Source organism: Quercus suber, unplaced genomic scaffold (assembly GCF_002906115.3).
Source record: "Quercus suber isolate HL8 unplaced genomic scaffold, Cork oak 2.0 scaffold_254, whole genome shotgun sequence".
NCBI lineage: Eukaryota > Viridiplantae > Streptophyta > Magnoliopsida > Fagales > Fagaceae > Quercus > Quercus suber.
Genome location: NW_027069710.1, coordinates 522,103 through 538,076, shown reverse-complemented (window position 1 = coordinate 538,076; position 15,974 = coordinate 522,103). Strand labels below are relative to the sequence as shown.

Here is a 15,974-nt window from a genome sequence, read left to right as displayed (position 1 = left end):
CCTTGAAGTTGAAGAAGCTGGTCTCGCAATATCCGCAGCATCCCGGTTGCTAACAAAGCTGCTTGACTCTCCGCAATTTTGTCAAAGTATAAATTCCACCTACTTCACTAAACTGCTCCGTGAAATCCTAAAATCAAACGTCCCCCTTCATTACAAAGATTGGGTTGCTGCTTCCCTAGTTAAACTCAGCTCTCTTTCTGATTGTAAGCTTGATTCTGGGAATCCAATCAACATGGAGGTAACTCTCTATGAGACCATCCCAAGACTTATAGAGAAGATGAAAACCTCTTTCTCTCCAGAAGCAGAGGAAGCTGCTGTGATGGAACTCAACAGAATAATCGCTGAAGGGATGGTGGATTCAACTCAAGCTATAGCTTCTGAAGGGGGAATATTTCCATTGGTTAATCTGATTGAAGATGGAAGTGAGAGGGCTGTTGAAGCAAGCTTGGGAATACTGTATAATCTAAGCATGGACAGTGAGAATCATTCTGCAATTGTAGCTGCTGGAGCAGTGCCAGCATTAAGGAGAATTGTTCAATTGCAAAGACCACAGTGGCCACGGGCACTTCATGTGTTAAGGACTTTACCAACTTGATGTGACCACATGCAAATGCCATAATTAGAGCGAGAAATGTAATTAAAAAAAAAAAAAAAAAGTGTTTTTGTAGGTTCATACTTTTTGCTACACTGGAAAGTTTATATGTACATCACAGTGAGATGATTTAGTGCAACACATGATAAAATATCTTGTTTAGCCCCTTAACTTTTTTTTTTTTCTGATAAACCCCCTTTAACTTGAATGTAGTCCATCCTTCACAATAGAGTTTACCTTTCCCAGTTGACATAGTTATCTGAAAAATATCATGATGTTGCCTGCAGTGATTGAAATGGAGACGATATTTTACAATTTAGATTTTATTTCCTGGATGGATCTAATAATATATAATATAAAACAGTCACATAATTTAATATTTTTAAGAGTGTAATAGTCTATACACCTTCAGATTTGTAAATACATATATAGACTACATTTGTAATATTTAATATGAACCATGAAAATCACTTGATGAAAGAAGATCTTCTTTCCACCCCTAAACTTAATGTAGAATCACATAAACATTTTTTTTTTTTTTTTTTTTTTTGATGTCACACTTGCACAAATCTTAATCACAACAGTCCACCCCTAAACTTAATGTAGAATCACATAAACATTTTTTTTTTTTTTTTTTTTTTTGATGTCACACTTGCACAAATCTTAATCACAACAGGTTCAGGTTATGTAAAGATAATGTCCAAATAACCAATGATGGTGTCCACAAGAAGGAAATAAAGGGGGAGACAGACATTTTCCATTATTATGAAGAAAAATCATTTGTCTTTTTCATGTCAGATAAGGAAATCAAATCACACTTAGTTTTGCATTCAAGATATCTCACGGATCTCCTTGTGAGTTTGAACGTTATCTTGAATTCTTGGGACTGGTTGATTGGTCCTTATTGATTCAACCGGCAGCCTTTTATTTTTCATCTTAGTTCTGATTGATTGGTCGCTTGGGGTTATGTGCTACACAATGGAAATTGCAGTTTGATATCCTATCCTTCACAGTAAGATTTGAAACCGGGACAACCTAGTTAGACCAGGTGGTAGCTAGCTTCAATTTGTGCATTTTCTTCTGCCCTCTTCTCTAACCACTCATACCTTGTGTTGTATCTGTTGTACTTTGATTTCTAGATAATTTTGGTTTTTAAAAAAATAAATAAATAAAGATGGAAGATATTTTCATTTTTAATAAGTCTAGGTTTAAAAAAATTTCGCAAAACAATTCAATTATGTAGAAGTGATAAGTTGTTATTGGTAGGTAAAAAAATGATATCAGTATTGGACTTATATAAAAACCAATAAAAGCTTATCAATTGAATTGTTGTGAAAATTGTTTTGTACGTACCAATAATCTTTCATTTTAGTTAGCTGCTTATTTTATTTGGCTAGGTAGTTAAGTTTATGTTGGACAGTTAAAAGAGGAAGAATCCAACACCAACATGATCCAGTAGCAGCAGACACAGTCACACAGATACTCAGACCACTACCATGTATTGCTTATCCAGCCTTTCCACAACCAAACCTCTAACTCTTGCTTCTCTTCCCACTAATAATGACTCTCACTCTCACTCTCCTCCATTAATCCAAACCAATCACGCTAATACTAAACCTCCCAGTCCTATGCACATAACTATACCACAACCCAAAACAACTCTACCAACAACGAAGAAGCAGAAGCAAAAACGAAAACAACCATCAATAGAAGAAATAGAACGTGCTATTAGTGCCGGAAGGTACCGTGACATTGATGCCAAGTATGTCCCATTTCTTCCTATATGTTGTTCTTAGTTTCTTTTTAAAGTTTTGGTGTTGATCATATTCATTTATAGGTAATGACATTGTTGTGGTTCTGAATGTTTGTTTTGAGGTTACTTTGTTCAGGGAGTTGGACGAGTTAGACAAGTCTAAGTTCGACTGGGCTTCCATGAGTTTTAGCGGCAAGTTTGAAAGCCCTGTGGAGAAGAAGCTCCGTGAGACCGGAGAGTCGCTAGAGACTTGGACCCAAACCAGGTTTAGAGAAACTGGTAATCATTTTTCAAATTCAATTCTTTGTGATTTTATGTTTTAGACAGTAGTGTTAGGAAGTCAAACATGTTTTGCTTGTATGTTCACCATTTGTGGCGTGATTGTTGATGAAGACCATTTAGGTTCTCTATAATTAAAGTATTAAAATGAACTAAATTCTCAAGTAGTTCCAAGGTATAGCACAATCAACAGAGGTCTCTAATTCGAGTCTTTTTGGGGCTAAACTCACTTATCCAAAACACAAGTAGACTATGAAGTAAAAAATTCGTTGCTCTTGTTTATCATAAAATGTAAACAATATTTTTGGATTGCTGAAGGCCAAACTACACTTTTGGTCCCCCAAAAATTAGATAAATTTTAATTTCATTGCTTTACATGATTGTGTCAATTTCGTCACTCAACTTTCGATCTCAACTCTCAAGTCAATTTTACCCTCAATCAAGTCTACTTCTAATGACAATCGAGAGTCAAAACTGACAGTCTGACACATTTAAATATATAGGGACCAAAATTGTAGTTTGGCCACTTAGGAAATCATAGACTCAATCAAGTTTGCATAACTTCCTTTGTACAGCGTTATATGCTTTGGATGTCTGATGTTTATTTTATTTGTAATTGATTACTTATTGTGATAGTCGATTAGCTTATAAAAGAATAAAGTGTTCCTTTAGTCTTTGTGAGCAGGTGAAGGTATTTTTAATTTTATGCTTGTGGTTGGTGGAAGAGAGAGTAAAATTAATTGAGCTGCAGAAGTCAGTAATATAAAATAATTCGTAGGGTTTGAGGAAGATGCCAGAGTTTGAAGGACCATCTGTTTATTTAATACTAGTATTCTATATGCATCATTGGATAATTTGGGTTTTCCAGTTGTGACCATGTGCTTCAATTCTTAGAAGAAGTTAGCAAGCAGGAGGTGCTGAGCAGTGGCATTCTGGCTTAGAGTGAAATTGATTAGCAGAACAACTAAACAAGAGGATTTGGTGTCATGTCTTTATTCTTTATACTAATAAAGAGAGTATATTTTGTTCATTGAAAATTTGAGTGTGTCGCTTTCTCTGAGGTTTCTTTTTTTTAAAAGTAGATAGTGGAGGGAGGGGGGGGAGCCGGGAGTGGCATTCGAACCACAAACATGGGATATCATAAAGAATGCCATTACCACTAAATTATCACTTGAATCCTTAGATTTCTAGGTTTTAATGCACGAGGAGAATTACCTATTGTTATTAATGGATTTGGATTAAACTTTTTTTTTTTGGTGGAAGAGAGACTAAATAAACTGAGAGTTAATTTATTAGGCTGCTGCTGAAGTCAATAAAATATTTCTTATGGCTTTGAGGAAGATTCTAGAGTTTAATGCAAGTATGTAGTAGCCGATGACAGCCGGTGAACATGATTACTGCAATTTACCTATTACTGCTTTTGTCTCTTGGAATGTCTTTCTGTTGCAAATAAGAAAATTTTCCCCAAATGATGGAAAGACAACTTTAAAAAAATTCCACTGTGGATCAAACCTTGTACCTTGAAAGGAAAGGAAAATATCAATCAGTCATATATACTTAAAAAAAATATATAACATATTTTAATCTTGGCCAATCTTGACTAATCTGTGAAAGATCCATAACTGACCCAAAAAAAAAATAGGGACTAAGGTTTTTTTGTTGTTTTTAAGTTTTGGCTGAAGGGGAGGGGAAGGGAACTTAATAAATCAGTCATCCTCATTGTATATAGCTACATTTGTAAGATGTTTGAATCTTTGATAAATGTTGTTTCTGACTGCTCTGTTGTGCAATGTAACGATCTGAAATTCATTAAGGCCACTAGCTGAGGTGCAAGTTAAGTACACAACTAATAGACCACAGAAAATCACCTTAAACAAAGAATATAAAATGCAACAATTTAAATAGGAATGTCCCAAATATTTCATCAGAATACAAATCTGCGATTGATTCAGGAAAAAAAAATCTATATCCAAAAAAGTTGATATATTCGTGTACAAGTTCTTGCAATTGGCCTTAATACTTTTGCTATTTTCAGGAAAAAAGGTCCTCGTGTTTGTGTTTCAATGGGTAATACCAATTTGGACTTTGTCAATTTTAGTGGCCTCTGGGCTCATCAAGCTACCATTCAACACCCCATTTCTTGATGACCTGCTTATGTGACCATGGCAGATCAAGTCTAGGCTCCAATTTACTTGCTCCTTGTGGTCTAATGGTACTCAGTTTATAAAGACCATCCAGCTCACAGCATGGTATCAATTTGAGATTCTAGGCAGCAAGATCATTGATCCTAAACAGTACTTCTGAAAAAAGTGGGTGGATCAATTTGCTTGAAAATTGTACACACATTGCACTACGAATTTGTATATGGCTTTACATGTGGATTCTGACATATTTGTTGAGAGTTATGTATGAATCTCTCATTTGATATTTAATTACAAGTCCTGCATTTCCAAGCATAGTGCTATTAGTAAGAAATCAGTTGCAGCATCTTGGGAATACATCTTCTATAATTGGTAATTGGCAAAATGTCTCAGTCTGACATGCAAGAAAACATTGTTATGAAATTGCTATTAAGATAGTGATGAGACAACAGCTGCTATAATATTTGATATTAAGTGTTGTTATTATATGAAGTTAATGTGTCAATTTTTGTTAACCAGAAATACCTTACTCACCAAAACAGTTTTTTTGTGGCACACTTTGTCTCTGCGGTTATACTTATTCACAGCACAGGGGCCCAGCTTAAAGTGCTCCTATAATTTTGGTGCCATATTTTGTTTTGAAAAAAGAGATCCCTTAGGGTCCGTTTGAATTGAGGGAGGAGTGGAGGGAGAGTAGAGGAAGGTAGAATAGAATTGGCTAAAAATAGGTTAATTTTGGGCCAATTCTACTCTATTCTACTCTACTCCCCCTCTCTCTCCCTCAATCCAAACATACCATTAATCTATAAATATAAGGATTTAGGATTGCTAGTAAAATGCTAAATCAATATTGAAGTAACAATGCCAACGGGGGCTTGGCTCAGCTAACAAGGTTTGGGCGCTTCGTGCACCACACCTAGGTTCGAATTCCGCTACTAGCAGGAGTCCGTTGGTGGGCATCCTTGGTGGGTAACCCCCACACAGGTGTGTAAAGGGAATGCCGGCACCTAAGAAGGACCCGCTGACTCGACTACCACCTGGCGCCCTATCCGGGGGTGTAATATAACCATAAAGACATCAATTTTCATTCTCAAAAAAATATTGAAGTAACAATAATTCTTTTTAAAAGCATGAATATATTTAGACATAGAAGTCTACTTAAGTACTTAGCAACTTTGAAGGTGCATTGCACTCTATAATATTTTTTTAAAGGATGGAGTTTACATCCAAACGGGTTTGGAGAAATTTCTTACAATACATTCTGTGGCGATTTATAATATTAAGTCACATGACTTATTAGATTATTTAAACAAGTTATATGACTCATTAAATATTTCATGTTAGCTCTATGAATCATCACATACTAGGTTGGTTGGGAGGTGACTGTGCACTCTCAAAAATCAGACAGTATATGCTCCCAACGTCCCAATACCATTCATTACGGTTTGGAAGAAAATCAGCAAAGTCTTTACTCTTGTCTTGTTAGAAGTCTGCACTCTTGTCTTGTTAAGTGCTTTTGGGTACAAAAGTGACATGACTGAGTGTGCAGCCTCGCCTTGTATACTAATCTTAGAGCATTTTGAAAGCAATTCAAAGTGGAACTGTGGGAGTGACTGACTTCAGTCCAGTGGTCACTAAAAGCCTAAATGGTCGGCTGGACCATGAATTATCTCACGATCGGCCACTATCAACGTTGGACAGTGAAATTTCCTGAGGAAAAAAAAAGCTGTTAAATTAAAATAATATTGTTTGATTTGTCAAGAGCTTTATAGCCATTGTTATTAAACCTGACCAAACTTTGACCTGGTCTAGGATTTGAGTGACTAGGTCACTCCTTTAACTAGTGGGTCATCGGTTAAATGTATGGCCAAATAAAAAAATAATTTAAAAATAAAAATAATTTTAAAAAATCATAAAATATTTAAATTATAAATAAATAAAAAAAGGCTGCCTAAATTACTAATTAACATTGATTAAGAAAAACTTAGTCACATTTCACAATTAGCAACACCAAAAAAGATTTTTTTTTTATTATTTTAAATGATGTCATAAAATCACAATCATTTCTTTGCTAAATAAAATCTTATCACATTATTTAAAATTATAATATTAACAACATATCTCAAATTTTAAAGTCACATTCTATGCATATTACATGTCTTATAGTTGCTTCCGTGGATTACAATCTAATCTAAAGCTAAAACATGAAGTTCTATTTTTCATTAAAAAGTCTAGCATCAACCTTAGTATGAAATCCTCTCTTTTCATTATTGTAAATTGTGATTTACAACTATATATTATGTTGGCTTTATTTCATAACAAAAAGTGATGTAATTGCATTAATTTTGTTCCTTGTATTTTGTGGGATTTTATTGTATTGGGTTTAGTATTAAGTTAGTGAAGAATTGAGCATGAAATGAATAATCAGTGCAATTTCACGACGAACTCACAAGAAGCTCGCGAGTAAAGGTTCCCGCGAAAAGGGCATGTGAGGAGCACATGCTGGAAGCTGAAGAGTTATGCCAGACTATCAGTTTCGCAAGTGTCTCGGAGAAGGGCCAACCCGCGAGGTACCAGCGAAACATTCTGCCTAGAGGATTTTAAGTGTGACTTTCTTACCTTTCACTCATACTATATATATCCTCATTACTCACAAAAGTAAGAGATGTTATCCAGAGAGAAAAACCCTAGATAGGTTTTCTACAACACAACACACTTATCTTTTAGAGAGAGAGCTACTCATTTTTAGCGAGAAATCATTATAGCCTCTTCTCATTCCCTCTCCCATTGTCATACCTTGAGAGGAGATTTATACCCAAACACAACCCACACATTTTCAAAGTGTAGAGAGTGTTTTGGAACTTGAGAAGTTTTAGGGAATTGCCAAAAGAAGCCGGTGAGGCTTGGTGGATGCAATCGGGTGTATCGCGGGATCCGAATATCTAGAGAAAACATGACTCTGAAAAGTTCGTTGGTAGCAAGAGCTTGGAGGGCTCAAGTACATTGGGTTAGACCATGCTTGGATGGTTTTTTGTTATTCGTGTACTCCAACTTAATTCTGTAATGGATCGATTTCGACTTGGTGGGTCGCGGGGGTTGCAGAGAGGTTTTTTGCTAAATTCTTCGGTTTCCTCTTCGATAACACATCTTGATGTTATCTTGTATTTGCATCTTTCTTCCCTTATTTTTGTGCTTTACATGTATTGCTTGTTGTTCATGTTTATGCATTAGAGTAGTTTTCAGTTCATTGCGCACATTTATTCTTGTTTCTTACTTTGATTAAGTAAGAGTAAAAGCAATCTAGCTGTAATTTAAAATTTGGGGTCTAACAAGCTCGTGTGTTTAACACAAATCCGAGCTTTCAATTATGCTCCTCTTTCAAAAAATGGCACTACAATGGACCTATAAAGGTAATTTTTTTTAGAATTACAAAACTATTTTGGTGAAAATGACCAATTCAAGTTGCACAGGTTGTTAAAAACTCATTGGTTTTACTAGTTCAATTGCATAAGTGATCCAATTAAGCAATTGAATCAGCTTAGGTATCGGTTTACCGAGTTAGTAGTTGCACCATTTAGGTTGGACTAGGTTTAATATCTATGTTTATAACTCAATTGGCACCTCCTAGTATTTTTAACGTAGATGTTCAAGATTCAAATTCCCCCCTTCCCAATTATCGATTTATTAGAATAAGAAAGGTATCAATTAACTCAAGAATCTTGTAATTCACCATTGCCCATGTTGGGCGAAGTGGTACCTCCCCTTGCCACGAGGGTTTGGAGGTTTTTCATGCATGGTTGTCAAGATCGCAGTACAAATCATAGGATCAAACAATCTTACAATCCCACCTAACCAAAACGATTAAGATCGTACTAGGATTGCATTTTTGGTAAGATCGTCTAGGATCCTACCGATCCCACCAAAAATTAAAATCTTTCATATATTATATTATCATCATTTTAAGTGTTTTGTTTAAATTTTGATCATTATAGGCATGAATATATATTGTGAACATAAGAGATTTGAATTTTGATCATTTTAAAGCTTCAATTTTATGTATCAGTTGGTGAAATAATTCATGTATTAGTCATTTACAATTAAAAAAAAAAAATCTAATTCTTCTAGAGTTGCTTGTATTAGATATTAATTTTTGTTGTTTGTATATTAGAGGAAAAAAAGGGAATTTAACTAATGTATTTGGTTAGGCTTAGTGTTTTGATTATTTGCTTGGATTATGACATTATGCAGTGTTTTTGTGTTTGGGTATTTTTGTGATAGTACCAATTTGTAGTTAGCTTCAATTTTATGTATCAGTTGGTGAAATAATTCATGTATTAGTCATTTACAATTTTAAAAAAAATCTAATTCTTCTAAAGTTGCCTGTATTAGATATTAATTTTTGTTGTTTGTATATGTTGGAAAATCTGGTTTTGTATCTCATACAAAACACACAGCGGAAGCAACAAACACGGATCTACTTCAATCATGAAAGATAACATGCAACCATGAATTCTAGAATAAGGAATAGAAAGCGTACCTTGGTGCAGTAAAAATCAAAACCAAACTTGAGAATACTTGGGAAAACTTTTAATCTTCACTCCAATTTCACTTGATGCCCAAGAAGTGTGGTCTCTCAATCATTTTCCAAGAAGAGAATAAGAGAGTGTCCAACACTCACATACATCATTGCATTCTTTATGTGATCTAAATAAAAACCACACACACATAATTCTGTATCTTTCTCTACTTATATATAACTGATTATCTAATTAGACTAGCCTTTTGGGCCTTTCTAATTGGGCTATAATATGTGGTTTGGAGTGGGACCAAAAGGGACCAATAAGACACTAGCTCCAATGGGCCTTGGACTTTTCTATCAACTCTTGACAAGTCCAAAGTTACCATTAACTATATTTAATACCACTCTAGACCTTATCTATAAATTATATCCCAAGACTTTATTATACATACAACCCCTTCATTAAAATATTCTTAGTAATACAAAGTCATGAATGTAGACTGCCACTTTGAAGATTACTATATCTTAATTCTTGAGTACCCAGTTTAATCCTTTATGTTATTCATCATATATTTATGAAATCCAATTCCATAAATATATATATATATATTTTTTAGTAACTACTTACTAAAGTGGTTGAGCCCAATACTCTGAATAATTAAACTCATTAAACTTATCTCAAGGGAATATTTCCGTTAAGAGATTATGAATTCCATCTTGAGAATATATGTTCCATCAATACTAAATGTGGCTGCCCAACATACTGAGATTTTGACCGTAACTTATAGATCTCACTCTTGATATATCAAAGCAACCTACATCTCATGATCATGTCCATTATTCTCTCAGGATTTAGAGTTGATGTAAATAAAAGTCGTGAGATTTATTATTCATTTGACAGTCGTTAGGAGAATAATAAATCTCACAGCGGTCCAGTTCAATATGTTTTAATTCTTAAAACATATCAACATATCAACTAGAAGCCTCCACTTCCATGATCAAGACAAATTATCTTAGTTGATATGTTATAGTCTTCGCAGATGAAATGCCCAATTTCATCCCCGACTATGAACTAAAATTCTGAGTTTACAAAGAACTTGTGATTTATATCTTCTGTGACTAAATCACATAAATCACATACTATGCATCTCATAGACTAAGATAATATCTCATTAGTTCATTTATAAATAGTCTTATATAATTAAACAATTTAATTATTTATGACATACCAATAAATTGAATTTTAGTGCACAAACCCTAACAATCTCCCACTTGCCCTCAAAGACAATTTACCACATATTCCACACTTATTTCCCTTTAGAGTAATTCATAGTGACTCTAAGGCAAGGTTTGGAAACCAGTTTTAGTCAGAGTTATTGCATAAATTATCTTTTCTACTACTATATCTTACGTACTCATATCTCTCTAATGAGATAATACTTATGCTTAATGTGTATCTTCACCACCTAGGATGAACACACATCTTGAAGTCCAACTTCATGAATCACAATCAAACTACAAATCAGTATTTGTACATCCAGTATGTATCAAAATCTCACTTTTGTGGACAAGCATATAATCCCTCATTCTCCTAAGATATATGAGTATATGCTTTACTCCCACTAAATTAAGTAATCTTTGATTCAATTGATATTTGCTTACTATGCCCACCGTAAAATAGATATTTGACCTAGTATTTAGCATAACATAAAGACTTCCTATCGATTTGATATAAGGAACCGTCTTAATATGCTCTTCCTTTTATATGTCTTAGGACTATAGTCCTATATAAAGGAACTTCAAACTTAAAAGGAAAGAATCCTTTCTTAAAGTATTTCATGCTATACTTAGCTAGAATCTAATCGATTCAAGCAGTTTGAGATAGACCCAACATCCTAATTTCTGAATTTTAACAAAGTTTAATTCTTAGGATGTGACTAGTCTTTCCCAAGTACTTTATATCAAACTGGACTAGACAACCAAAAATTTCATTGATGACAATAACTCTACATCATTCTAAATGATTAGAATGTCATCAACATACATTAAGAGATTTATTATTCTATATAACTTTTACACACATAAGGCTTTTAATACTTGATCAAAATCAAACAATTTAATTATTTGATCAAATATGATATTTTATGATTTAGATGCTTGCTTTAGTCCATAAATGGATTTTAAGCAACTTGCATACTAAACACTACTGGTTCTTTACTATGAATAAGTCTAATTACATCAAATAGATGTCTTCCTCAATATTGCTACTAAAAGAAGCTTTCTTGATATTCATTGCCATATTTCATCCAAATGAAATATAATGAATAAGAGAATCTAGATAGAGTCAAACTTGACTATTGGTGAAAAAATCTTTTCATAATCGAACCATTTCTTTCTGAATAAATCTTTTTGCCACTAATCTTGACTTTAAAGGTTTGCACCTTCAAATCTATCAACCTCATTTACTTGTAGACCTATTTGAAAACAATAGCCTTAATGCTATAAAGTGCCTCTACAAGTTCTAGACTTTAAATAGAATCCAATTCTATTCACATAACCTTGATCTAGTAATCCATATTCATATCATCTATTACCTTTACGTAGGACCGAGGATCAAATTCATATCCTTGTGGAATAACTACAAAAGTTTATTCCAAAAGTATGAATTTATTTGGTAATCCTCCCATTATGATGTTGTACTAGTGTAATAGTTATCTATAGAATAATGTCTTGTGATGTATCTAATACAACCATCTCTTTTCTAAATGTATTTTATAGTTGTCCTACAACAAATTCTAACATTTTTCTTCTAGAACAGTCTATGATTTGCTTTAAGATTATTCACATAGTCATCATTAAGAACTTTGTAAATATCTTGTCTTCTTTATGACTACCAAAACAATCTTTTGCTATTCCTTTTGGATATCCATCATAAAACACACATTTTTCTACCTTTTGATTTCAATTTGTTAGACTTCCTTTTCTAGCACAAGTGCTGGACATCTCTAAAAATGGAAGTATCACATACTAGGTTTTCACCCAATCCGTGATTTGATAGATGTCCTAGGAACAAACTTTTGAAATCAACTTTGGAAAATGTATAGTAATTATTAGAGTATATCTTCAAAAGAAATAAGCAAATGGAAATACTTATCATGTACTTTACTATTTCTAACAGAGTCTTATTCCTCCTTCATGTATGCACTAACTTAAAGAAGTCATTGGAACTTCATTCCTTTACAAAAAGGAATCCTAGATTTTATTATCCTCTAAATAGAATTCATAGATTGAGAATATAATAAAATAATGGTTCTAAAAGCCCATCTTTCATCAATCTTGAATATCATTTAGATTAATAAGATCTATACATTAGTGCCAAGACATATAATTACAAAGGATGGAAACTTTCTTTTTAAAAAGTAAAACATGTAAATTTCCATCTAGAAAACAATCATGGACAATGCTTAACTTTACCAAAATCAGAAATACTTTCCTTTTGGTCATTCTTTTGAGTCTAATTTCTTTTTGGCATCTACTAGGGCAACTAGCTTGTCCAACTGTTTGGTATTATAATTCCTTTTCTTACCATCCTTACCTTTCGGTTTAGGCTAAGAATTTAAATTAAATCATATTGATCTTAGCCTTAGCTTTTAGGATGTCTTCCGTTGCGTAGAACTCACTCATCAATTCAGATAACATAAAATGAATTTAGTTTCAAAACAATCTGAATTGATCAAATAATTCTAACAAGGACTTGTGGATCATATCCAAGTGAGATTAACATTTAATCTCAACATCCAAGAATTCCAATTCATTTTAAAATTAAAAGATATAGAATTGGAACTCCTTAAGTTTTCCTCAACACTCAATATGATTCATACCAAACATCTTATTTAGACTTAATATAAAGTCTAAGTCTAGTACTAACTCTTACATCTCATGCTGTAGCATAATTGAGATAGAAGCCAATGTAACATGTTAGCATTTCAATGGAGACTATGATCATATCATAAGCTATCTTTCATCAATGCATCATGCATAGGAAATTATGATAATTCTGAATCAAAACATATTTGTGTACTTCGGCTCCTTTAAGCACCATGTCCATAATTATTTCTTAGTTAATGTGATTTAATTAAAATAATAGTTAGGGGACAAAATTTATGACAACTTTATTTTTAGACCATGAACTTAAAAACCAGAACATTATCATTTTGCATCCATAACCATATAATATGAAACCTATAAAACATACTATACTAGGTGCAACGACAACCCAATCCATGTCTATAATTCCTTGGTAGCAAGTTCATTATAAACAAATTAATTGGTTAAGAACTATTCTCATTATTAGTGCTATCATGATAACTCTTATCATACACTAATAATATGCCGTATTACCTTTAGTCTCTAAGTAATAATGATATAGCTCCTTTGGGAGGTTAACATTACACTTAATCTAGTGTACACCATTATCTAGAATCATGTGTAGCCACATTTCATCTCCCTTTATAGTGTTTAAACTTGTAGTACCATGAATCAAAACACCCTCCTTTGGGATTGCGAGGCATATACGCCAAGACGAGGTGCTTGTACACACTACTTTAAATGGGTAAGTTCAATCTTGTAGCACCATGAAATAAACACCCTCCTTTGGGATCGCAAGGCATATATGCCAAGACGAGGTGCCTACCCACATTACTATGAACCGATAATGGAGGCCGTGAGATCCAACCCTTGTATCTCTCTCCCACTAGAAATTTTAAACAAATGGATTGTCCTGAAATCATTGTGATCTTATCACAATTTGAACCCTACACATCAAATGTGTTTAATTGTTTAAATTCAATGTGATGTAACTAAGTCACGTCACAATAGCGTAACGAACATTCGTGCTATCACTAAGAAGTTTAATCATGTAATTCGTGAAGTAAATACCCTTCGCATGGAATGCAGAAGTCAAGACAAGGTATCTATTCACATTACAATAAACTTAACAAAAAGGGTTATTTCAGCACTCCCACTCATTATTTGGGTTTTTCTTAAATAATTGATCCCATCACAACTAATAACCTTGCACTTATTGAAGACTCTAACCTCATTAGAATCACTAACTAAAATGGAAGTCCTAAACTATTTAGGATTCCTTAAACACTAATGAATCAAAAATTAGTTATATAGAACTCTATCCTCAATTTACTAGATAAAGTATTCTAATCTCGTTAGAAACTATATACCTTTTAATTAGAATTTTAATCTCATTAAAAACCTCTAATTAAAATAAATTAAGGACTGATAAAACAATTTAGGACTAAGAGTTCTATTTAACTAACGTCTTTGATCTCATTAGGTCTTTTAGTTAGATAATGATTAATAAATGTCCTTAACTTTTAAGGACTATAAAATTAATCACATAGCCTTACTTTTATTTATGTGAAAAACAGGTGCCAGAATTTTTGGCGATTGGTTTTGGCGACTTGCCCCAGTCGCGAGTTTTGGCAACTTGCCCAGTCGTGAGATTCCAGTCGCGAGATTCATCCAAAAACTTTGGCGACTCACTGGAGACTTAACTCGCGACTCACCAGTCGCGAAAAAACCCAGAAATAGCCGTTTTTTATGTTTAACCATTTTTGACGTTTCTAATGATCAAAACACATTCTTAATGATCAAAAACGATGAGATTAAGATTAAAACTTGAATTTCTTTGATGTTAAAGTATTAAAATTCAATTTTACATGGTTAAAATCAAACTTAAACAACATCATAACATCAAAATCAGATTTAATCAAACAATAGTTTCAAAAACTATAATATGCAGAAAAATGACAGCAAAATTTTCATAACTATGAGTCCACATCATAGATCATGATAAATAGCAAGTTTCCCACGCATTACCGAAAACCAAAAAACAGTAAACTCTTTGATTCGAACACCGAAACAAAGACAAACATTTTGGCTTTCCTCATTCTTTAATCAAGAATGAACATGGGCACCTAGTGCAGAAAGCAAAAATGATTTCATACGGTTCCTTTCTTGCTATCTCTTATCAAAACATATAGAAACATGTTCAATTATTAATCTAACGATGAATTAATAAAACCCAACATGTATCTACATCAAACCATACGTGCAACAAGTATGCATAAAATTTTATGGCAGAAAACTAGAACACCAAGAAAATGGATTTTCTTTTATTCTAAAACTCAATCACATGTTATACAAGCATGATATTGAAGACCACTCTGATACCATTTGTTGGAAAATCTGGTTTTGTATCTCATACAAAACACACAGCGGAAGCAACAAACACGGATTTATTTCAATAATGAAAGATAACATGCAACCATGAATTCTAGAATAAGGAATAGAAAGCGTACCTTGGTGCAGTAAAAATCAAAACCAAACTTGAGAATACTTGGGAAAACTTTTAATCTTCACTCCAATTCCACTTGATGCCCAAGAAGTGTGGTCTCTCAATCATTTTCCAAGAAGAGAATAAGAGAGTGTCCAACACTCACATACATCATTGCATTCTTTATGTGATCTAAATAAAAACCACACACACATAATTCTGTATGTTTCTCTCCTTATATATAACTAATTATCTAATTGGGCTAGCCTTTTGAGCCTTTCCAATTAGGCTATAATGTGTGGTTTGGAATAAGACCAAAAGGGACTAATAAGACACTA

At 33.3% G+C, this 15,974-nt stretch overlaps 1 protein-coding gene across 1 annotated transcript; it reads left to right on the top strand.

Moving 5' to 3' along the window:
• Positions 1-1,930: 1,930 nt before the first annotated feature.
• LOC112024255 (probable NAD(P)H dehydrogenase subunit CRR3, chloroplastic) lies at positions 1,931-5,102 on the top strand. The gene is made up of 3 exons (XM_024056897.2): positions 1,931-2,354; positions 2,482-2,624; positions 4,660-5,102. The coding sequence occupies exons 1-3, from the start codon at positions 2,089-2,091 to the stop codon at positions 4,782-4,784; spliced, it is 534 nt and encodes a 177-aa protein (XP_023912665.1). The 5' UTR covers positions 1,931-2,088; the 3' UTR covers positions 4,785-5,102.
• Positions 5,103-15,974: the final 10,872 nt, after the last annotated feature.

Excerpts from the sequence above, each read along its gene's own strand:
- LOC112024255 (XM_024056897.2), top strand. The coding sequence starts at position 2,089 with ATGTATTGCTTATCCAGCCTTTCCACAACCAAACCTCTAACTCTTGCT. Across the intron at positions 2,355-2,481 it reads TACCGTGACATTGATGCCAA|GGAGTTGGACGAGTTAGACA; the intron begins GTATGTCCCATT and ends TACTTTGTTCAG. Across the intron at positions 2,625-4,659 it reads AACCAGGTTTAGAGAAACTG|GAAAAAAGGTCCTCGTGTTT; the intron begins GTAATCATTTTT and ends TGCTATTTTCAG.